This window comes from Manihot esculenta, chromosome 14, assembly GCF_001659605.2.
Source record: "Manihot esculenta cultivar AM560-2 chromosome 14, M.esculenta_v8, whole genome shotgun sequence".
Lineage (NCBI taxonomy): Eukaryota > Viridiplantae > Streptophyta > Magnoliopsida > Malpighiales > Euphorbiaceae > Manihot > Manihot esculenta.
The window spans coordinates 11,695,075-11,719,189 of record NC_035174.2 but is presented as its reverse complement, the minus strand read 5'-3'; the positions used below and the strand labels follow the sequence as shown (position 1 = coordinate 11,719,189).

The window sequence follows — 24,115 nt, the reverse complement described above, 5'->3', positions numbered from 1 at the left end:
AATGACTTTTACATGCGTATTTTCCTTTCTCTTTTTTTTCTTACACCCTATTATAATTAAAAAAAATTATATAATAAACCCAATTTAAAAGGGTGAATTTTAAAATATATTGTGCACAAAACTTGTAAAAAAACAAAATTTATTTGAATTATAGAAAATATAATTTGAATAAAAAAAATTTTAAAAAATATCTTATAATTTCACTCATTTTCATTTTAATATTTATAATTTAATTTATAATAAAGTGATATTTAATGATAATTTTGTAATATATATAATAAATAAAATATAATTATTAATTAAAAAATAAAAATATAAAAAAAAATATATATGCTGTAATTCAATTTATATTAAATTAATATATTTAAAAGTTGTTATTTAAAGTTGTTATTTTTTGCTAAGAGTATGGTGATACATATACTACTTTATACAAATTAAATTATAAATTTTAAAGTGAAAAATTAATCAAATTATAAAATATTCTTTTATATTTTTCTCTTCTATAAATATATGAAATTTCATATGAATTACACTCATATTTTATAATATGAGTTTATATAGATTCGATTTAGACAAAAATTTCAACACACCCAATGTATTGAATAGTTTCTCATAAAAGAAGAACTACTGACCTCAACCTCCATATTTCATGCTTTTACTTTCAATCCCAACTGCCATACAAATTCAATAAAAATATCATACTTTCAGTCCCAAAATGCCCAGCCACATTTACTTGCCCTTCTTTCTTTCCTTGTCTACTTGTTATATATATATATATGACCATTTCCCATGCAAGCCTATCTCTCACATTGCACATGACCACCTTGTATTCTGCTATCTTATGCCACAGTCAAGATTTGCCATGGATTGGTTCTCCTGGCTATCAAGAAGTGGCCTTGAGCCCTCACTGACCTACGAGTATGGCCTTGCTTTCGCCCGAAATGAGCTCCAAGAAGAGGATTTAAGCCACTTCAACCATGAGTTTTTGCAGAGTATGGGCATTTCAGTAGCCAAACACAGGCTGGAAATACTCAAGCTTGCTAAGAAAGAAGTTGGTGCAAACACAACTGGAATTTCCAAGTTCATTTTGGCAATCAACAAAACCAAAAAGAGCCTTAAGAAGTGTATTAGCAAGTTGGTTTTCCATGAGGAGTCTGTGTTTAAGGCATTGCCAGAGCCGCTGTCTCGGTATAGAGACGAGCAGAGCACAGGAGTCTTCACAAGAAAGTTCCAGGTAGAGAAGCCTCCAGTACTCAGGACCAGGATACAAGCAAAATCAGGTCCTTTGGATGGAAGCATGCCGGAAAATTTGATGCTGAACCACAGAAACCTGAAGCTATCAGGGCCTTTAGATGGAAGGCTGCCAGAAAATTTGATGCCTATACCCAACAACAGAAGCGTAAAACTTTCTGGGCCTTTGGATGTGAAAATGCAAGAGAAGTTGGTGTTTGCTCATAGGAGATCAAACCCTGTACAGCAGAGTTTGATGGCTGGAGGAAGAAGCCCAAGAATACCTAGGCCATTGGATGGTCTCAAGCGGGACAGGGTGATCAATGATGATTTTGATGATCAGTCACAGTGGGCTCACCTTTTTGAGGACTTGAAACCCACTTGAAATGGGTACTATTTTTAAGTTTATTCTCTATCCAATTTTCTCCCCTTCTTGTTCCTGTGAGTGTTGATCTTGTTTCTGCTTCATCCTTCAGAGAAACAATCTCTGTATGCTCCTTTTGCTTATATCTAATGTTAATCTGATATGAGTGTTTCAGTGTTAAGAAAATTTCTTGATGCAAGATTCAATACAGCTATAAATTAAAGAAGCTCAATTAAAACTCAAAATTTTTTTTAAAATATTTTCTACAGTACTGCAGTTCAAGCATAATTATGAACACACCAGACACTTAATAGTCTGAATACCTGGCTGCGACTGCCACCTAAATTCGGTTCTGTAATAAAAGATAGCTTTAATGTAGTTATGTCTGAGAAGTATCTCCATACTAAAACACATGATTTCTGTTTCTCTAGCTGTGTCACTTTCTGCAACCCTGCAATCAAGAGTAGTATTCGTTGTAACTAAAGCAACTGCTCACATTCAATGTAATAACTAAATATCAGAATTCAGAAGCATCTATATTTTATAAATTTTTGTTCTTTTTCATTTTTACATTGTAGAATCAAACTAATCATAAATAAAAATTACCCACTTCAATACAAGGCTAAAGCCAAGTGGTATTAGTCAACAACTTTAACTAACATGATGGAAAAAAAGACTCTTGTTTTAAATTAAAGATGCAACACTTTGCCTGATTGGATGAGTTGTTAAGATGATCATTATTGGCTTGGTGAAATTACCTACCATGACCCTCCCGTTGAAGCTCCACCAAAAAAACTCAGGACGATTGGTATTTAGAAACAGTTGAAAACAGTAATTTCCATCAAGACCACAATATCAGTATGGCGATGCAGCAACACTCAGACATTTAATTAAAAATTGTAAAGTTAAAAGATGATTGTTGAGAATACATATGCCTTCCGATATAATTTCCTGCCTAAAAGAGGGTACCACTCCCTAGTTTTATGACCAGTTGATGAGGTTAGTCATTTGACTAATTTCCCAAGGCACCCTATTGAGCTTTGTTTAAGTAACTTCATCATGGATGTTAATAGGTTTGGAGCTCAAGGAAAAGGAGTTTAGTGGCACAATGATCACGAAATTGTGGTATTTGATCACCATTTTTTCATATTACATTTCATAATTTTACTATAATTTTGATATAAATAATTAATTTTTATTTAAATTTTGATTTTGGACAGAATTTAAACCGAAAATGAGAAAATGAAATAAAAGAAACCGTTTTAGAGCTTTTTTTACCAATGAGTACAACCTTGCCCAATGTTGTAGCCCAAGCAAACTTCGGTTTTTGCCAGCTATATAGAGTTCAAATCAATTTCAGATAGATACAAATACAATCAGATCAGAATTAGAATAAGAGTCAATTTAAATGTTGAGTTATGCTGTAAGTTTAATTACAAGCTTTAATCTGCATTTGAGTGTTTATGATACTGATTATGTTAAAACTGCTGAGTATTTAGACTCTTTGAGTGATTATCCAGTTGATTGGGATCCAATTTTGGTATACAAAGAACTAACAGGAATCCTGCGCTTGAATTTAAGGGAGGAAAATCTAAAGTAAATGATATTCAAAAATTTTTCAATTCAGGCTCTTTTTGTTCCTTTTCTTACTTTCTGCTCAAAACCTGTCTAAAATTAAATTCCAAAGTAAAGATCAATTATTTATATAAAACTCATAGCAAAATCATGGAATTTAATAAGGAAAAAGTTATGAGTTTTGTAACTCATCAATATATTTGCACTTAATTCTATAGGCTTACTCTGCCTCAACGAGAGGAAAGAAATTGTATTTTATCCTCCTGATCCTAAGACCCACTCGTCTAGTTACTTAGTTATTTGGTTACCAACCCGATGACTCAAGTAGTGCGGTACTTGATGACTTTTTAAGGTGATTCTGTATAGAAAAATCGGTGTTTGGGAGAATATCACCTCTTTTTGGCCGTTTAAAAACTCACCCTATGCCTTTAGTTAGGTGACTACAAGTAGAGCTAGTAGCCACCTGAGCTAAATAACTTGGACAAGTGGCTCAGTAACCATTTAGCCATTTATTTCAGTTCACTTCATCGGTTTCAGGCAATATATAGTAGGAAGTATAATAAAACTCTCCAAAATCTTTAAATTTTGTCGGTCTAGTCAAGAGTTTTTAAGAACATATTCTTTTAAAAGGGTAGTTTAATATTAATGGCATTCTAAATATTTTGTGTGCTTGAAATTTAATTGAGTGCCAAATTTATGTCTTGAAAAACACGTTTTAAAGATGAGATTTGTTGAATCGAATTTTGGTAAAATTAAACTATTTATGTTATTATCTTATTATATGACAACCTGGTTTTTTGCTTTGGTCAAATTACATTTCTATGGTTGAGGATAAGTTGTATTTTTATTGTTTTTAATAATTTAAATTTTTATACTTGAGGACAAACAAAAGTGCAAGTATGGGAAATCTGATAAGTTGCAAAATTTACCATTTTTTCATATTAAATAATTTTGATTTTAGACCAATTTTGAGCCGAAAATGAGAAAAAGAACCAAAAGAGACTATTTTAGAACTTTTTCTGATTAGAGGGTATAGTCTTGTCCAAGGCTGTAGCCAAAGACAACGGACAGATTTCAAGTCTTCGGTTTTTACCCGCTGTACAAAGTTCAAATTAGTTTCAAATAGATACAAATGCAATCAAATCAGGATTATAATAAGGCCATCATAGGAGTAGTAGATTTATTTTACTTTTTCTTTTAAATCGTGAATAATTATTTTGTTGGGAAAAAGAACTCATATAAAGGCTGCTCTAGAAGTAGAAAATTATCTCATGTCATCTCTTCTCGTTACCTCCTCTCCCTCTTTTTCGGTCTCTCTTGGCTCAATTTTTCTTCCCCTAATTCCTTCTTTATTTTTCTGCAATTTTATTATGACTCCTAGAAAGTAAATTCTTTTATACAGTTGAAAATTAATCAAATTGAGATTTATTTTATTCTTAATTTCTGTTATTTCTATTTTCAATTAATTTCTCTTTTTGAGAAACGCCACCTTCATTATTGTCCTCTTATGATTTAAGAGACCTGTTGAATAGTTCTCTTAGAATTTAAGAAGCCTATTGAATCTCGTAAGAAAATAACATATTGCTAATTAACTTAAATAAATATGTAATTATTTAATTAGATTAATATAAATAACAATTAACATATTCATTTAATATAATTAATTAATTTGATTTAAATAATTCATTTATTATTATTCATTAAGTTTATATTGATTTTAATTTAAATAATTCGTTTATTATTATTAATTAAGTTTGATTCTTTTCTCTTAAAGTAGTTAATTAATTAAATCTACACGTTTGATGAGATTATTAATTAACTAGGAGTTAATTTAATCGCTATACAGATTAATTTAATTATAAAAAAAATTAATGAAATTTATTTATTTAAACACTATAACCAAATAATAGATAATTAAATAAACTATCTTTTTAATCAATGCCTCTAAATTTTGACTACTAATTTTACTTTTAGCTGAATTTTCTTTATTAATTATTTATCCAATATTTTATTCCTTCTTTAATTCCTTTTAAAATTAATTTCTCCAAATAACAATATTCTTTTTCTCTGTTTTCATTTTAAACTGTTTTTTTATTCTACTTTTTCATTTAATTTAAATAACTTTAAAATCTCTGTAGAATCCGAGATTATTTATACTACTTGCAAATTTTTTTTAAAAAAAAAATTAATTTTAATTGATGGATTCGAGAACCATCAATATTCTCTATATTTTTTTCTCGTTTCGATAAATCAATAACTTCATCCATTTTTAATCAATCTAGGAAAAACATAACATAGCAAGCTAAACTAAAACCCTCATCAAATAGACCATCCTAAAAACCCAAGTAATGGCTTGCTACAACTGTAATAAGTATACTAACGCATCGTAATTTACATAGTTATGCATTAGATGCAAGTTGAATTGATGGACAGCCATTGTACTATAAATCTCATATAATTATTAAACTTACAATTGTTGATGAGCTATATACTGCATGTGCTTCAGTAGAATGGCCTTTTCTTTTATGTCCTCAAGATCTCCATGTTTTACTTCAATAATCTTAATGAGCTGAGGTTTGAGGAAGGCTGAAGGAACCCCCAGCATAAAGCATCTCATAAACTGGCCATATTCTCATAGTTAGAATAAGGCTCAAGATGGAACCCACACCACAGGCACCAGCCAGAACCAGGAATGTGAGTCTGAAGCAATGTGGACCAGTGCAGGAGATGCTTGAGCCAAGCAACATATCCAGTCCATGTTGCTTTGCTGCCTCAGTATCATATACATTTCCTGCAAGCAGACCTGAGAAGAGGAATGCACCAAGAGGATTCCCTAGGGACATGAAATTATAAAATATGCCGAAATGCTTCAAGCCGAAAAGCTCAGAGACTGTTGGAATCATGATAGAGAATTGAACCCCGTAGCAAATCCCAAGTAAAGAAGTTGCAGCATAAAGGGTACCGTCAATGGCGGAAGCGAACAGCAGATATATTATGATCATTATTATTTGAGTGCATGTCATCCACATTGTTCGTGGGACAGTTTTTGACCTTGAAAAAAAATTAAATTTCCCACTTGTAATTAAAATTAAGGCCAAAGATATACAACAGGGAAATGAAGCAACAAATACACACAAATTCAGACACCCACTATGATGTACAGATTTTGAAATTGTAGTACAAAGCAGATGATCATTAATACCCATATTTGATGACAGATTTCAGAAATAAGCAGCATTTGCGATCAAGTATTTTCTTCCCATCTTGTATCAATGTTTGAACATCAATCCCAAAATCAATCAGCTGCAAAGGCTAATGCTTAGATACACGTTCACGTAATGAAATAAAAAAGCAGCAATTCATTTCTCAAAGTAAGTCCAAAATGTTCAATTGCATGTATGGAAGGACATTTCATAAGACAAGCTTGTAACTGTTAGATCAATTTGACATCTATTGTGAGGTTAAAAAGTGTATGATAACAAAAGATCATTTCTCCAATATCAGAAACTATTTAGAATAATGAACATACAAAACCAATCGGGAATGGGAACATTTCAATTTGATAACCTTAATGAGTAAAATGGACAGAATGCACTAACCTGACAAAATGTTCAGAAATGGTACCACCACCAAGACGTCCCACAAAATTGCAAAAGCTGAAGAGAGACAACAAGACTGTGGTATCTTGCACACCTTGTGCAATGCCTATCTGAGCCAGATTATTGAGCACAGTTACCCCAGAACCGACCCCAACAAAGTAAACAAAGAAGAGCAGCCAGAAATCAGCTTTGATTATGGCTTCACTAAATCTGAAATCCTCCCCCCTTTTAGGCTTCCTCTTCTTTTTCACTGCACCCTCACCCTCAGCTAGAAGCATATTAGCTGCCTCAGATGTCTCATCACTTTCCTGAAAGCTTCCAAGGATCTGTGCTGATGAGGATGTCTTGAGAAATGGTTCAGTTTTGTCAGCACTAGCTTCTACCTGTATCAGATTGTCCGAAGATACAATTGATCGGTCAAGCATCCCTGATTTTCTGGTCATAGTGCGACATAATGTCATCTTTATGGGTATTGCAAATGGAGCCATGAGAAGGACAAACATTATGACAGGAAGAGTATAAGAAATTGGGGCACTCAAGTGAAGCGTGTGGTCCAATATCGTCGTTATTAGGATATATAAGCTAAGTGTTATAAGGACTGCTTGGATAAAAAGAAAATGTCCATTTTCTGAAGAGTCTTCACCAGAAGCTGGAGCACAAGCCTTTACAAAATACATCACTAGGAAACAAAGAACAGGAACTCCAAGTGCAAGGAACATCAGAAGCTTAGATGAGGAACTATGAAGCAGCATACTGTAAATTGCAGTAAACACTGCAGCACTGATTCCTCCATAACCTTTGAGAATACCAGCAACTGTGCCTCGGCTAAGAGGGAAGTTTCTCATGTTGGTCACAAGTACAGCAGTGCTCAACCAAGCACTACTATTAGTGGCAACACATAGTGCAAGCCATAGCTGCAACACCATAAAGTGGAAAAGAAGAATGAGTTCATTTTGGTAAAAATATCCTAAGCAAGCAACATAGAGATCATTGCCACTCAACCAAGGAAAGGTGTAGCAGTATTCGCCTTAAATTAGCACCAAGCATCTGAAGCACATAATATATCGAATAGATTAACCATATGAACCAGAAATCAAATCTACATTTCAGCAATTAAAAGCACATAACATGATTACCTAAAGTTTCCAAACTATTTTGGTTAAGTGTTCTATAATTTTTATTGCCCCCACGCTCGTATGAATGCATTCAGATTTTTCTACAAGCATCATGAACATTTCCTTGTTCTTCTAAGAATATCGATTAGAACTTTACCTACTTTATACAATGAATTCATCGAGAAATTAATTACAAGTTGCAAGGTTAAAAATATAAATGAGCTTTACTGTTCATAGACTACAAGACAAACTTTCTCCACATTCATAGATCAGTTCCTCTAAATCATCTTCTGACAATTACTCCAATCCATGAGAAAATTCAGTGAGTATTTTACCCCAAAATCAAAATAATGCCAGTGAAATTAAAAACCCATTAACCTCAAATATCATTCTACTTTCTTCCAAAACCATTATCTCAGGGGGCTACCTAACCATTTACTAAAACCAGGATTCAATATTTCCATAAAAAGTTGGAAAAGAAAAAGAGAAAAAGGAAGGTAAATTAACCATTGGCAACATAAACTCACCAACCAATAAGGCATAGACTGGATAGTGCGGCTAAGAGCAAGCCAAAGAACACCATAACCAAAGAAACAAGCAAAAGAACCAATCAGGAGAATGGACCAAGGCGGGAACTTGTTGCAGGCAATACCAGGGAGGAGTCCAGTATTCTCGCCAACGTCATTAGCAACCCCAAGCATGGTAAGCTGGTGCTGATTAAAACCAAGAACAGATTTCAAGGAATGGGAATAGAGAGGGAAGTTGTACGCATTCCCAGATGCTATTTGCACCCAGACAGCAGCTCCAAGTCCTACCCATGGCGGTCTGGTCCCTGCTTTCAGGGTCACCATTGACAACAAGTGGCGAGGGTGGTTAACTGTTAATTCTCTCCTTCCTTTGATGATAGATGAGGTTTAACGAGGAAGACAAAGAAGGAGCGGTAGACAGAACAAAGAAAGAGGAAGGTGTGGCACTTGTCCGAGAGTGAATACGTTAGATGACTTGGCAGTTGGACATGCTCCCGCTCTTCTCCACCTCAACTGGATCCTCCCTTTCTCCCTCTAGAATTTTTGCTATTGCATTTTTATTACTCACTCTATATCATAATTTTTCTTCATTTTGTTTCTATATAAATAAAAATAATACATGACATATTTCTATTATTAATTTTTAATTATATCTTCTTAAATATAAAATTAAATTAAATCATTAAATTTAAATAAAATCATTATAAATAATATAGAGATATTTTAAATTTTATATTGAAAATAAAATAAAATTATAATCTCTCTCTTTTTGGCTCCATAACTCAGAACAAAAATCTAACACAACATATCGTTCTTTGTTGGGCATAATTTCGGGATGAAAAAGTATTTCTCTTACCACAATCATACAAAAGGAAAAAGAAATGAAGGAAAAACAAAATCATGAATACGCATGAAACAGCTCCATATTTGCTGCATCTTCCATGGGAGGAGGTGGAATCAACAAGGCTGAGTGCGGCGAAATCAATTTGTGGATGCTTGAATTGTGCGTCTCGGTGGACAAAAGCTTATCAATTAAATGGGGCAACGCTTTGGTGCTAGGCTGTAATCCAACTGAAGACTCAGTTAAAAAATAAATTTAAAATCTATCTCGATTCAAATTTTATTTATAAACTTAAATTCGATTTATAAAATAAATATTAAATTCAAATATTAACTAAATTCTATTCAAAAAATTTAAATATTAAATTCAAATATTAACTAAATTCTATTCAAAAAATTTAAATTTAAATTCATTTAAATTCGAATTTGAATTCGATTATATTATAAACAAATTCAATATAATTTAAATTTATTTAAATTATAAATATATTTAAATTAAAAATAAAATTTAAATTATAAAATCATTAAAAAACTTTTAAATTAAATTTTTTTATTTAATTAAAATCTCTCAAACCAAAAACTAATTGAAAAAATATAAATTTTTAGTGAGAAATCATAATCCTCCATATTCCTTCAACTTTCGATGTGGAATTGGTGTTGGCGAATGAATCTGTTCACGAGTCAGTTTGCGAACCTATTTACGAGTCAGTTTGCGAGTTTGTTCATAAATTTAAAAACGAACCAAACTCGCGAGATTAAACGAACCGAATACTATTAAGTTCAAACTCGTCTCGTTTATTAAATGAGTCTAAAAAATGAACTCAAATTTTTATCGAGTCGAATTTCAAATAATTCATAAATATTTTGATTTGTTTACACCCCTATTTAGTATTATCATTTCTAATTCTCTTTTGCTCCGGTTTTGCTATTCATTTTCTGTTGAATGAATTTGTCTGAAATGACAGATAAGTTTATACCAAAATATCATTATTTAAACTTTGCTGATTAATTCTAATAAAGAAAAAATTAAAAACATTCATTTGTTTCCCATATTTAGAATGGCCTCATAAGCTATTGCAGCAAAAAAGCAGGACAGGATCTTTGAAGTAGGACCTGAGAAAGAAAGCACATGTTTGGAAAGTAGGAAATTGAGTATCTCTTCAAATATTGAAGAATGTTTCCTCTTGGTTGGAAATTGATGTACCCACCACTTCCCTTATTGCTACTAATTATTCTAGGGCCTCTGAGCGAGAAAGAATGGGCTGGAATGCAACTCAAGTGTGACTAGCCCAGCCCAAGAGTTCAAGCCACACTGAACAGCAAATGACTCAAAACCCACATGGATATGGCAGGGAGAGACGCCACACTTTTATATTTAAGGATTACAGATGGCAAAATTATTTTTTAGTCCCTGAGATTTAACGTAATTAATATTTATGTTTCTCTATTTTGAAAATCCAACATTTAAGTCCCTAACTTTCTTTTCCGTCCAAATTCACAGTTCTTCCGTCCAAAATAACCGTTTCGTAGTCCTTCTTGTCCAACAAATTTTAATTTAGCTCAAAAGTTCAATAAACTTAATTCTATTTTAAAAAATAAGCAAAGCAAGGAGTTGAACTACTTGATTTTTGGACTAAATCAAAGAAGTAAAAAATTTTAGATAAAAAACTTTTAGTTTCCAGCTTAAATTGTAATTTATAGATTAATTTGAATAAAAAAATTAAAATGGAATTAAATTTAAATTTATAAATAAGTATAAGGATAATAATTGAACATTTATTAAACTTGTTCCTTGAATTTTATCCTTTAAGATAAATTAATTTTTTGTTTTCGAATATGAACAATATTTAAAAGAAATTTAAAACTTAAAATAACTTTTATTTTTTTAAAATATAGAAAATTACTTTTATTTTGAAAAGAGGACATCATTCTTTTCAAAATGACTCTTTTCGTTTAAAAAAATATTTTAACTAATTTTTCTGATTGATCTAAATATAAAAAACAATAGAAATATATTTTTGAAAACTAGTTTTCATGAAATAAGCAAAGCTATGGTTTTACTTTTCACAACCTCATGTAATTTATTCATATACAACATTGGGCAGTTACAGTGAAATCAACTATAATGTTTGAGTCTAATGTTTCAGTTCACTCTATAATTTGTTTAAGTTTATATATTTTTAAATATATTAATTATTATCAAGAATTAATATTTTAGTATCAAGTATACCATAAAAATAATAATAAAATAGACTAATTGGTGCACTCACAGATTTAGCCTGATAATAAGTGCATCCGAGTAGATTTGAGAGATTTCAGGTTCTATTTTTTCAATTTCAAATCTCCAATTAAAAAAAAACCTAATTGGTATAAAAAATTCAAAAAATTTTCTTTAGATTTAATACAAAACTTTCAATTTTGCTATAATGACCTAAGATTTTCAAAATTTATATACATTATATCTAAATTTTGAATTGATTTTGGAGAAGTGCGTCTTTTTCTGAATCACACCCAAAGTGACATTTTTTTATTATAAATATATGGGCTTCACAAAATATATAAATCTTATCTCCAGTTTAATTAAAGTAGTTTCGATGAAATCATCCTGTCTTCTGGATTCCCTGCTTATATAGCAAAGAGGCCGTGCTCCCATTCGTGCCCTTGTTCTTTTAGATGATAGATGATTCCTTTCGACGGTGCTTTTTGGTTCTCAGACCCTTGAGTTCAAAGACAGATACTTTTGGTGGATCTTGGTTAATTGCTTGTGCTTTCTTTGATTTTTCTTTCTATTGTCCGGCAACCTGGAGGCCTCCCTTCACCAATGTCTGGTCTGTGGCTATGGATCCATCTTCCTCAGCTAGGTGTTTAGGGTTCTTATTGTATTGGGCCCTGAGCCCTTAGTTGGGTTTTGTAATTGGACTTCTAGCGTGTTGCTTTCCCTAGCTTTGTTACTAACTGGGCATAAGCCCCTTTTGCGTTTGAACATCATTTTCTTTTCTTTCTTTGGTTTATCATCGGAAGGTAGATTTCATTCATGAACAAGGAATGAACAAATTACACCTACTGCTCGCAGAACCATTGGAAGGCAATCTCCTGTTGGTGTTGGCTCCGACGCAATCATTGCCACAGGGCAAGGATTGTTCCTCTCTCCTCCTCCAACTCCATCATTGCACATGCATGGCAAGACAAACTTGAATCAGTAACACACAATTCAGTTAATTTCTTCTCCCTACTAATAATAATAAAATACATCATCAATTTTATTAAAAGAACACAACTCTAGTAAAAGTCTAGATCATCTGTACTTAACAATAAACAATGCTTTTTCTCCATACTAAGAGAGAAGTGGCAAAACAGGATTAAGCAGTGAAGTTTATTCTTAGACAACTAAACCTTGAACCCACATGCTATACCAACTTCGTTTAGGGTTCAACTGCCATTTTTGCCAACTCAACTCAAAGAACAAATGGCAGAAGCTCCATAGTCCATCCATGTCCTCTACCATGAAAAAGAAAAGAGCAGAAAATGGCATACACCCAACATCCCACGTGCCTGATGGATACACTTGAGCTTGTCAAAAAGCCTTGATAGTTAACTGAAACCATAAACACGTAAGGGTCCACTACAGCCCACATGAAAGTACACCAATTGTCTAGCAGGATTCCACCGAAAGTTTTTTCTATTATGGGTTGTTTTCCATTTTCTTGTCAGCCAAACACACCAGGAGTTGAGTCAGCTACCCAAATTCATGACTCAGCCAGCCCTGTTTCTTTCCCTTTTTTGCTTACATATCTGAGTAATTAGAAGAGGGATTAAAAATAGATGGTTCTGTTACTGAGATATCTGACAAGAAATAAAGTCGATTTTGGCTCCTGCGTTTTCCATGGCCCCACGTGTCTGTGGGAGCCTTATCTTACTCATGTGGGTTGCATTATGTTTCTTTTGTTCTTACTGGAAGTGGAAATAGGGATAACGGTGGGTCGAATTTGAAAATATAGATATTCCAGACCCAATTTTTTTGTAAAACCGATCTAGATAAATTTTTTTTTTATATTTAATAGATTTGGGATCGGATCCGGATTATGGATCCCTACCGGAAAACTTCATAACTAAAACGTATTTGGGTGAACTTGTCTGACCTTGAAAACTTGGAGGGCCATTAAATCATTTATCCATATGGAGAAGCAGACGAAGAGTGAATTTTCATCTGATGTAAAAGGACGAGCAAGTCTTCCTATGCCTATCCACTACACTTCTCAAAAACACAAGTGATAAATCACCCATCTCCCACTTAAATCCAAAAATCACGTCTCCAAAGTATAAGAGATTACTGGCCAAGATTTTTTTGAGATATTATATATGATATGGCATCATCTCTTTAAAATATTTAAATTATTTTATCACTAAATTAATATGTCATTATCTAATTATCTTTGATCTTTAACTCAAAGCAAGCCAAAGGCAAAAAAAGATATTATTCTACATCATTTTCAGACTCAAGTTGATGAAATTTTCAATTCTAAAATCAAATTTATTAATTTATATTACAACCTTAGACATGTTAGTCTACTATCTTTCATTTTCTTTGAACAAAAAATCATAAAAACAGACAGTTTATCTCATAAAACTAATCTTGATTAGGATAAGAGAGATATTAAAATAAAGATATAATCTAATTGGTGTAGGGATGCTTATTCTAATTGTAGAATAGCCAATAATTGAAGCACAAGGGATTCCATTTATTGGTTTGACCTCTTATGAAGATTTTAAGTAGAGTGATAGTGATTACAAAGCCATCCTCTTCCCCACCAACACCTCTATTTTCAAAAACCTTATCTTCTCCTTCTTGTTGTTGAGGAGAGTCCTTTTCTTAATCGCTTTTTTTCCAGGCTGTCAGTTAGAGTTGGTCTTTTTGATGGGTGTGTATGATAATGGATACTTGAATAGGGTGGTGCGAACGAGAAAATAATGCAATACTCTATTTCTAATCATATTCGTTGGTTAGGAGTGTAGTAAAGTAATTTTAGTATTTTTTTTATCAATTTGTGTTAAGAGATTTTTAATTACGTATTAATTTACATTTTATAAATTTCATTTCGAATATTTTTTTTTCCTTCGTGTGTCTTGCTCATACGATAGTAATATGGGTTTCATTGGTTTTAGCTCAATAATATCAAGTGAATTAATTCAATCATATTATTTTAGAGTGTTGATAAAAATAAAACCTTTTTGTGTGTTAATTATGTAAGAATGGTAGTTGGTGGAGATATGAATTTGCAGAATATCTTGAGCAATTCCTATCCTATAAAGTAAGACCAACAATAAATGCAATCACCTATTCCACTTGGGGATCACAAATGCTCAAATTTTTGGGACTCGTCCCTTTACAATTTTTATGTAAATCGATAAAACGTAGTTAATAATTAATATGGTTAAAAAATTATATTATCTTGTTTAATATATTCAAAAACTTATAATAATAATTATTTTTACAAATAATGTAATTGTTAGATAATATTATTAGTAAACAGTTAATGAATAAATTATCATCTCAATAATAAAAATAAGACTACTTTTATGACTACTTAGTTTAAAATTAAATAAATTTTATAGGAATTATATATTTTTATTATAAACATATGTAAAATGATACTTATTTTTGTAAAGTATTTATTCTGAAAAAAAATATATTAAATTAACGAAAAATTGATATTTTATACATATATACATATATTTTTATAAAAATTAATATAATAAAAATTTCATTAAATTAATAATACTATTACTCATTAAAAATAATATTCTACTATTTTAAAAAAATACTATTATCTTTATATTTTAAAACGTTAATATTTATTTTATTTTTAAAAGTCATTATTTTCTATTAATTTAATAATTTTTCATAAAATAATTACTTTACAAAAGTGTGTATCGTTCTCTATGAACTAAATCTTAATTTTTTTAAAATATTATGTTTATTTATTCTCTAAAATTATTATCGTTAACTATTAACATCATATATTTTATACAATAAGATTGATTATTAGAAAAGAAAATTCATTTATTCCCTTAAATTTAATAAAATTCATTAGTTAATTTATTGATTTAAAAAATTCATTAAAAAGATATTAAAAAATCTATTAATCAATTTTTTTTATTAATTTTAAACATTAATTATTTTATTATTTAATTCTTATATTATAAACAAAATTTATTATTTATCTCTTAATTTTATAAAAATTAAATTAATTATTTTTTTAAAAATTTTCTCAAATAGAAGTATTGATTAATAATTTTTTTAATGTCTAAAAAATATTTTAGTGTAATTTTTAAAATTATAAGATCAATTAGTGAAATTTTTCATATTAAAAAATAGTAATTTTTTTAAAAAAATATTTTTTTAATTTTAATGTGAAATAATTTTTTTAAAAAATATTATTAATTTATTTCAGTAAGCAATTATTACTTTTTTTAACAAAATAATTGCAGAAGTCCCCGGCCTTCTGTGGGACAATAGAATACATAGAAATCTCATTAGGATTTGATGACTGCCGGACTTTCTTTGCCATGAGCGAGGCTGAGCCCAAGAGGAGAATAATGGCCCAAAGTCTATCAAGTCTTCCTTAAGCAAGATCGACCCAGTGTTTCAAGTCTCGACCCGGACACGCGGGGTAGGCTAGATCCATCAGGAGCCCGAATCCAATAAGAAGAAGTCCAACCCAGTGAAGTGAAGCGGGAGAGAATAGTAGGCCCAAACACCTTGCAGCCCTACCCGCATGCGCACTAGAGAGAATTAAATGGCCGCCTGGCGTAGAGAGGGGGTCTGACACGTCCGTACGTACGAGTCTGAGTGACATAGACAGGTAGCATAATAACAAGAACGGGACAGGTAAAAAGGGGGGTCTTCTCTTTCCGAGGATCTGCTTCTTTTCTCCTTCCTGGACTCCATTTTTATTTGCTCTCAGCAACTCTTGCCTAGATATACTACTCTTATTCATAAAATCTGACTTGAACGTCGGAGGGTCTCCACCGGGGCATCCCCGGTAGATCCCTGACCGTTTCTCCTTATTTTATAGGTCCTTTTATCAAATAGAACATTGAGAGACCCATTTGATGGATCTATATGATGGACCAGGAAGAAAACCAGATCTACTATGATCGATTATGGAGCAGGAGGAGAAAAAGATTTATCAAATGGCGCTGTCTGTGGGAAACGAAAGAGATTTTACTATCTCTAAAGATTTATCCAGATCCGCCCATTGAGACCCACATAAGGCATGAAAGTTTGAGCGAATAACCCAGCTGAAAAAAAGGTGAGAGGGGCAGATCGACTATAAAATCACAGGGCATGAGGTCGAATGGGAATTGGAGTAAAGTAACATGTCAACGCAACTCATACAAAAGTGGTCGACGTGGCTCTTAATTACTGGGAGGTAAGTACCCAAATTCTTTACAAATATTACAATAATGCCATCATAAATGATTTATTAGCTTACGCACGATCCGCTACTACTGCAAGCAATTAATTATTAATCATCATCATCGAAAACTGAAATATAGAGTTAAAGTGTCTTATGCGACATATTATTTAATGATGAATATTATTGAATTAACAACGAGCCTCCTCGTTATATACGCTCTGTGCAAGCTTTTATTTTGCAGAATGAGCCTGAACCTTGCGCAAGACCTCAGGGAGGTAGGTAACCGGGATCCCCAAGATCTTCCGGCGCCACAAACCGAACTGAGATGACGAAGCGACAGTAAGGCCACAGAGCCCGAATCTTGCGCAAAACCTCAAGGAGGTACAAGGCCGGCGGATCTCAAAGATCTCCCGGAGCAAAAACGGCCGGTGAAGATCTCAAAGATCTCCCGGAACAAAAACGGCCGGCGGGATCTCAAAGATCTCCCGGAGCAAAAACGGCCGGTGAGATCCCCAAGATCTCTCGGGACAACACACAAAAACAACTCATAAAAACACAGCTCCGATCTCACACGAAAGATGGGCCCTGAATCACCAATGAAAGACCAGACCCCGACCTCCCAAAGGAGCTCGAGTCCTAAGAGGAAGGGACTCTGATCTCACACGACAGTCAAAGGAGGCAAAGCACCATGCCGACCTCAAGAAAATGAGCTCAGTACTGGTAAATCCAATAGGCAGACCGAATTAAAGCGAGGCGAATCCTAAGCTAAATGCATACTAAAATACAGAACCAAACAAAGAATCAGGGGCAATCATAAGAGGCCCCGACCTCGAGAATTGACCGCTAGCACTAAACCAAGCTCAACCAACCTAGAGAGAGGTCTAAGCAGCAAAAAGCCCGCAAAACGCTCGAGGATAGACAGCCCCAAAAACACTCGGGGGCAAAAAACCCAACTAACACTAGTTGAGGAACATTCGGGGACGAATGTTCTTAAGGGGGGGAGAATGTAATACCCGGCTAGACTCCGGTATCGGAATTCCTACCGTCCGGTGGAATTTGGGTGTCGGAAACCTCTAGAAGGGTAAAAGCATGTTTTTATAAAATGTTTTCATGTATTTTAATGTTTTAAGTATGATTTTAAATAAGTTTTTGCATGAAAATTCTTTAAGGAAAAACCCAGGTTCGGCCGCCGAAACTCACTTTCGGCCGCCGAACATGCATGGACTTTGGGAGGCACGTTAGGCCCCCGAAAGTCTAAGTGAGGGAAGTGCAGGTTCGGCCGCCGAACCTTATGTTCGGCCGCCGAACATTGCATGGATGCGGAGGCACATTCGGCCCCCGAACGTGGCCTGGCCAGCCACTATAAAAGGGTCCCCTTGGTCCGCACGGGCGAGCTTTTTCTCTCCCATTGTCGGCCAAGGTGAGTCTCCACCGTTCCTCCCTCGATCTTGAGTGTTTCCTCTAGATCTTTCATGGTTTTAACAAGTTTTCATCTTGCTTTGAAGTTTTTAAGCTTTTGAATCGAGTTTTGAGCAAGTTTTGAGCTTGGAGACCCAAGGAGCTAAATCTCTTCCAACTCCAAGTTAGATCGCCTCTACTCTCGATCTTCAAGAGGTAAGGGTCGATCTTGAACTCTTTTTATGCTTGACACAAGTTTTATGAAGATCTTTGGGGATTAAAGGCATGTTTAGTTCATGTGTAGGTTTATGGGTTTAAGTTGTGATTTTTTTGAGCAATGTAGCTTGTTTGTGTGTGAATGAAGTGTTGTAGATGGGGTATATGCATGTTTGAGGCCCCTAGGAACTTGTATGTGTGTTTTAGTTGAGAAATATGCATGATTTATGGTTTTGGGAGGCAGGAGGTTCATTCGAACCAAGTTTCTGCCGTTTGGCAGAAACCAGGTTCGGCAGCCGAAGGGAGTTTCGGCCGCCGAACCCCCCTTGTGGAGGCAGCTTTCGGCTGCCGAAGGTGCCCCCGAAAAGAGACTTTCGTCTCTGTCTGGCACTTTCGGCCGCCGAAGGTGCCGCCGAACCTAGCTGAGTTTCGTCTCTGTCTGGGGCTTTCGGCCGCCGAAGGTGCCGCCGAAGGTGCCCTGTTCAGCCATTTCATGCATATTTTCTGTGATGTTTTCATGATGTTTTAGGGGGTTTTTGGGGGATATATTAGAGTTGTGTTTATATATGTTTGGTCCCTCATTGGAGTCCACCTGTGTAGGTTCGGACCCGAGGAACCGAGGACCCCAGCAGTGAGTGAGCTGCTTCAGTGTCTGGTCAGAGCTAGCCAGAGGTGAGTGGAAACAAGCTTAATGTTTTAAATCAAGCAATTAAATGTTTTGAGCATGTTTCATGCATCATGATGACATGTAATAGGCTGATTGCATTAGTTCACGAATATGTCGCATTGCATTTTATTTTGTGGTTGTGGGTGAATGCTGTATGATCCAATTAGTCCACGAGACTTAATATATGATATAACAGGAAGACCAGGACCCCATGCTACGGCCTGGCACGAGACTTTATGTATGTATGACAGGAAGACCAGGACCCCATGCTACGGCCTGGCACGAGGCTTTATATATGTTATGACAGGAAGACCAGGACCCCATGCTACGGCCTGGCACGAGACTTTATGTATGTTATGACAGGAAGACCAGGACCCCATGCTACGGCCTGGCACGAGACTATGTTGGGACTAATTGGTGACAGGTTCACCCTTGATGTGAATTGTTTGTGATATGATGCATTCCATGAAAGCATGAATTTTAATATAATGTTTTTAGTTTCTGCTCACTGGGCTTTTAGCTCACCCCTCTCCCCTAACCCCAGGTTTGCAGGTACGGGATTGATAGAGAAGAAAAGAAGAGAAAAGTCATATGTATGTAATAGCTAGAGTATGTGGACATGACAAATGATAAGAATGTAATGTAAAGTTTTGAACAGTTATGTTTATGTAATTATGTTATTGAGGATAGAGTTGTGCTTGACCATAGTATATGTTAATCCCTTGGTATGTACATGATCTTATTTTATGATGTATATGTGAACCAACTCAACACAGGATATATATTGCCCATTGAGGCTTTGATGAAATCCCACAGAGAGATTAATGTTTATGTATATGATGAATATAGTGCATGCACAGGTTGAGTTTGGTGAATGAAGAAAAAGAAAAGTTTGTAATTCTTATGTATGTTTGTTGATCATGTATGGGATTAAACAGGTAAACAGGATGTATGTAGGCTTGCTACGGGTTCCGGCGGCCTTAAGCCGACCTGAATCCTAGCGCCGGTAGCGGTCCGGATTTCCGGGGCGTTACAAGCTCAGTACTGGTAAATCCAATAGGCAGACCGAATTAAAGCGAGGCGAATCCTAAGCTAAATGCATACTAAAATACAGAACCAAACAAAGAATCAGGGGCAATCATAAGAGGTCCCGACCTCGAGAATTGACCGCTAGCACTAAACCAAGCTCAACCAACCTAGAGAGAGGTCTAAGCAGCAAAAAGCCCGCAAAACGCTCGAGGATAGACAGCCCCAAAAACACTCGGGGGCAAAAAACCCAACTAACAGATACATACACGAGAGCCAAATGCTAAGATAATGCATCAAGGAGACAGGAGCAACGAAAAAAGCCAAATAAACCATTCTGAACGACCGAATGGGGCACTAGAAAGCCCTGACTCATTAGAATATGAAAGATTCGAACCGCAGTATGGTCAAATCCAAAATAGATAGTCCAACCTCTTCAATCTAGGGTCGATCTACCCAGAAGCTTGGAGGAATCTTATGTCTGTACCGGCAAGGCTATAAGCCTATAAAAGAAAAGTTAAAACCGAACAAACAGTCAGTCAGACTCAAACATAGCCTTTATAAGGCTTGACGAGAAAGTAAGAAATTAAGTCTGATTTCACAGAAGAGCTTGGGGCACCAAAGTAAAGAAAACAAAATCCAGAACTCTTGAGCTCATAACACAAGCAGCATCACGGGTTCTAGGCATAAAAACCTAAGCAAAGAACAAAAATCCAAGCTCCCGGACTCGCAGCAAGTAAACAATCAAGCTGAATAAAGCTAAGTATAGAAGAAACAACAGAAAGTCGAGCTCCCTATATGAAAAGGCCTACCAATGCGAAACGCACAAAGGGATAAACGAAAGCGAAGGGTTGTGTTCACAGCTCGGATCCGCCCACAGTAAACAAAAGGCCAAGCTCCATATCCTAATGGAGCACACAGCTCAGATCGCACTAATCGCTAAAAGGTTACATCCAGAGGGATAAGACGTCCGAGCTCGTAGCACTGACAAGGTCATGAGCCAAAAAGCAGAAATGCCCTCATGAGAATAAGAAAAACTCGCAAGTCAGAAGCTTAATCAGACTCCGAGCCCTTAGCCCGGATCAGTTCGACTAGCAAAGTCTCAATAGAGCCGGCCTGGTCCATCAAGTAAGTAAAATTGATAAAGCCAGAAGACAGTCTGAGTAGAAAATAATGATGAGGCACAGGCCGAGGTGAAATATCATCAAATATACATCTCCAGATCGCCATACATTCAAACATCAAAATAGAGAGATAAATGAATAAAAAGGCAAGGAAAAAACGCTTTTGACAGGAGCAGTTCTCGGGCCATGCGGTCATCTATAGAATTCAAGGATTTACCCCCTCGTCATTCATGTAATAACTGCCGAGGAGGTAAAGGGGCAATTGATGACCGCCGAGCTTCCTTTGCCATGAGCGAGGCTGGGCCCAAGAGGAGAACAATGGCCCAAAGCCTATCAAGTTCTCCTTAAGCAAGATCGACCCAGCGTTTCAAGTCTCGACCCGGACACGCGGGGTAGGCCAGATCCACCAGGAGCCCGGATCCAATAAGAAGAAGTCCAATCCAGTGAAGTGAAGCGAGAGAGAATAGTAGGCCCAAACACCTTGCAGCCCTACCCGCATGCGCACTAGAGAGAATTAAATGGCCGCCTGGCGTAGAGAGGGGGGTCTGACACGTCCGTACGTATGAGCCTGAGTGACATAGACAGGTAGCATAATAGCAGGAACGGGGGCAGGTAAAAAAGGGGGGGTCTTCTCTTTCCGGGGATCTGCTTCTTTTCTCCTTCCTGGACTCCAATTTTATTTGCTCTCGGCAACTCTTGCCTAGATATACTACTCTTATTCATAAAATCTGACTTGAACGTCGGAGGGTCTCCACCGGGGCATCCCCGGTAGATTTCTGACCTTTTTTCCTTATTTTGCAGGTTCTTTTATCAAATAGAATATTGAGAGATCCATTTGATGAATCCATATGATGGATCAGAAAGAAAATCAGATCTACCATGATCGATTATGCAGGAGGAGAAAAAGATTTATCAGGATCCTTGATTCAGGGAGTGAACCAGATTGAAATTTGTGTCATATAAACGGAAAATCAGATTAAGTGAATGACTTTGATTTTTAAATCGGACTAGGACCAGACGATAAAAGAGTTGTTTCCAGTGTTTTCTTTTCTATCTACAATGATACAATTCAAAGATATATATATATATATATTAAAAAGGATTGTATTACATTCCTTTAATTTCATTATACTAAAAAGTAAATAGATAATATATTGTAAATCTATATTTTATAATTTTTAAAATCTTAATATCATTATAATTTTTAGAAATCATCGATATTGAAAGAGAGATATGAGCGGTGAAAGGAAGAGATGGATGCAGAGGTCATGTTCTTCGTTCTCTTTCTACCGCCTTTCCCCCTTTCATTCTATTCCACGCTCCATCACTCTTTATCTCTTTCATTGACAATATTGTTATCCTAATTAGTTTTAAAATTGAAATTTTATTTCACTCTCCCTAACGAATTTTAAAAACAAAATAGCTTATTGCATATATTTAAATAAATATATTTAAAGAGAATTACAGATCTTTAATACGACCATTAATTTTTATTTTATATTAATTTATTTAATATTATTTTTTAAAAACTTTATTATTAAAAAATTGCATTTTTTAATTTCTAAAATTTTAGAACATATAATAAAAATGTATTTAAATATATATTAAATTTTAAAAAATAAAATATTTATATTATAAAAAAACCTTATTTAATCGGAAATAATTCAACTTAAAAATCTTAAATTCTCATGATAAAATTTTATTTGTTTAATAATTTATTTTTCTTGACTTTACAAAAATCATAACTCTCACTTTTCTACTATCTCTAATCTAATTAATTTAACTAAAATAACTCCTCTAGAGGTGCTATAAGAAAGTAGGCTATTTCAACCATATGAATCCATATTTATGTTAGAATAACTTAATTGACTATAATTAAAACACACTTTAAAAATTATAATATGATCGATAAAAAAAAATTATAATATCTTACTTCATGAACATCAGCCAGATAAAATAATAACATTCTCAAATTTGGAACTTTAACCATGTACAATTAATTCAAAATTTTAAAATTAACTTTAAATTAAAAAAAATTAACTATAACTAATAGAATTCTACTTTTTTTCTGTTTGACTTTTGGAAATTTGTAAAGAGATTTTCTTTTTTCAAGGAAATTTGTAAAAAGAGAGGTATTTAAGGGCAATTGTATATAAAAGTTTTTAAACAATTGGAACTAGAGGTTTATTGAATTAATAATATAAAATTTATAATTTTCAATAAATATATTTTTTTTTCCTTTATAAAATTGTCAAAACAAAACAAGCCACATTCCCCGTTCAGTAATTAACTTGCAATGAGTTTCCCACCTTCAGCTTGTCAATTTCAAGAGTTCTTCCCCTTTTCAAATCTCGTCAAGGAATCAAAGCTGTCCATACTCATTAATTATGCAGCTTCCTATTTTTTTATTATTTTGTTTCAATCTCTTTTCAGTTAAGAAAGAGGCCATTTCCTCCTCCGCACGCTGAAAATCAATAATAATTTGATTGAATAGATGACCAAATCCGCAGCACTAACGCCCGCTAATTTCATTTTTAATTTTCCTTCTCCGGTCATATATCTTAATCAATCTCCATAATTTTCCCGCGATCAAAGCAGCAGCAGCTCAGGTTTTGCATAATTTCCCAAATAATACCTACAGAAACTGAAGGCAATATAATATCCCAAATACTTCGAAATAAAAAATAAATAGAAATAAAAATAAAAATGAACTGACCTTTCCGGAGATGAACGTGTACGAATACATGGTGGCAGGGATACGACGAATGTACGCCATTTACGATGCAGAAAAACCCTACAAACGGAGTGGACGGAAAACGTCAAATAACACGTCAAAGATAACGACACCAGCACACGACTTCAACACACACAAGATTTGAGACCGTGGAAAGAACTGTAATAGTCCCTGAATGATGAACACAATTCTGATCCATTTTAATTAAAATCAATTTTCCATTCAAATGTTAATTTGATGTGATTTGGTTATAGGTGATGAGAAATTAGTCCTGTGAAG

General features: G+C 34.2%; 2 protein-coding genes across 2 annotated transcripts; one reads left to right on the top strand and one right to left on the bottom strand.

Moving 5' to 3' along the window:
- Positions 1-665: 665 nt before the first annotated feature.
- Positions 666-1,812, top strand: LOC110600412. The gene has a single exon (XM_021737261.2). It carries the CDS (start codon positions 716-718, stop codon positions 1,613-1,615), a length of 900 nt encoding a protein of 299 aa, XP_021592953.1. The 5' UTR covers positions 666-715; the 3' UTR covers positions 1,616-1,812.
- A 3,633-nt stretch (positions 1,813-5,445) lies between these two features.
- Positions 5,446-8,988, bottom strand: LOC110631324 (protein NUCLEAR FUSION DEFECTIVE 4). Its single transcript, XM_021779098.2, has 3 exons — positions 8,411-8,988; positions 6,769-7,682; positions 5,446-6,220 (listed from the first exon to the last, which is right to left on the bottom strand). The coding sequence occupies exons 1-3, from the start codon at positions 8,732-8,734 to the stop codon at positions 5,731-5,733; spliced, it is 1,728 nt and encodes a 575-aa protein (XP_021634790.1). The 5' UTR covers positions 8,735-8,988; the 3' UTR covers positions 5,446-5,730.
- Between the last annotated feature and the right edge of the window lie 15,127 nt (positions 8,989-24,115).

Bases quoted from the DNA above. Each gene is read 5' to 3' on its own strand.
- LOC110600412 (XM_021737261.2), top strand. From the start codon at position 716: ATGCCCAGCCACATTTACTTGCCCTTCTTTCTTTCCTTGTCTACTTGT.
- LOC110631324 (XM_021779098.2), bottom strand. From the start codon at position 8,734: ATGGTGACCCTGAAAGCAGGGACCAGACCGCCATGGGTAGGACTTGGA. The intron at 7,683-8,410 runs GTGAGTTTATGT...ATGGTGTTGCAG, and splicing joins AGTCTATGCCTTATTGGTTG to CTATGGCTTGCACTATGTGT. The intron at 6,221-6,768 runs GTTAGTGCATTC...TTTTTTTTCAAG, and splicing joins ATTTCTGAACATTTTGTCAG to GTCAAAAACTGTCCCACGAA.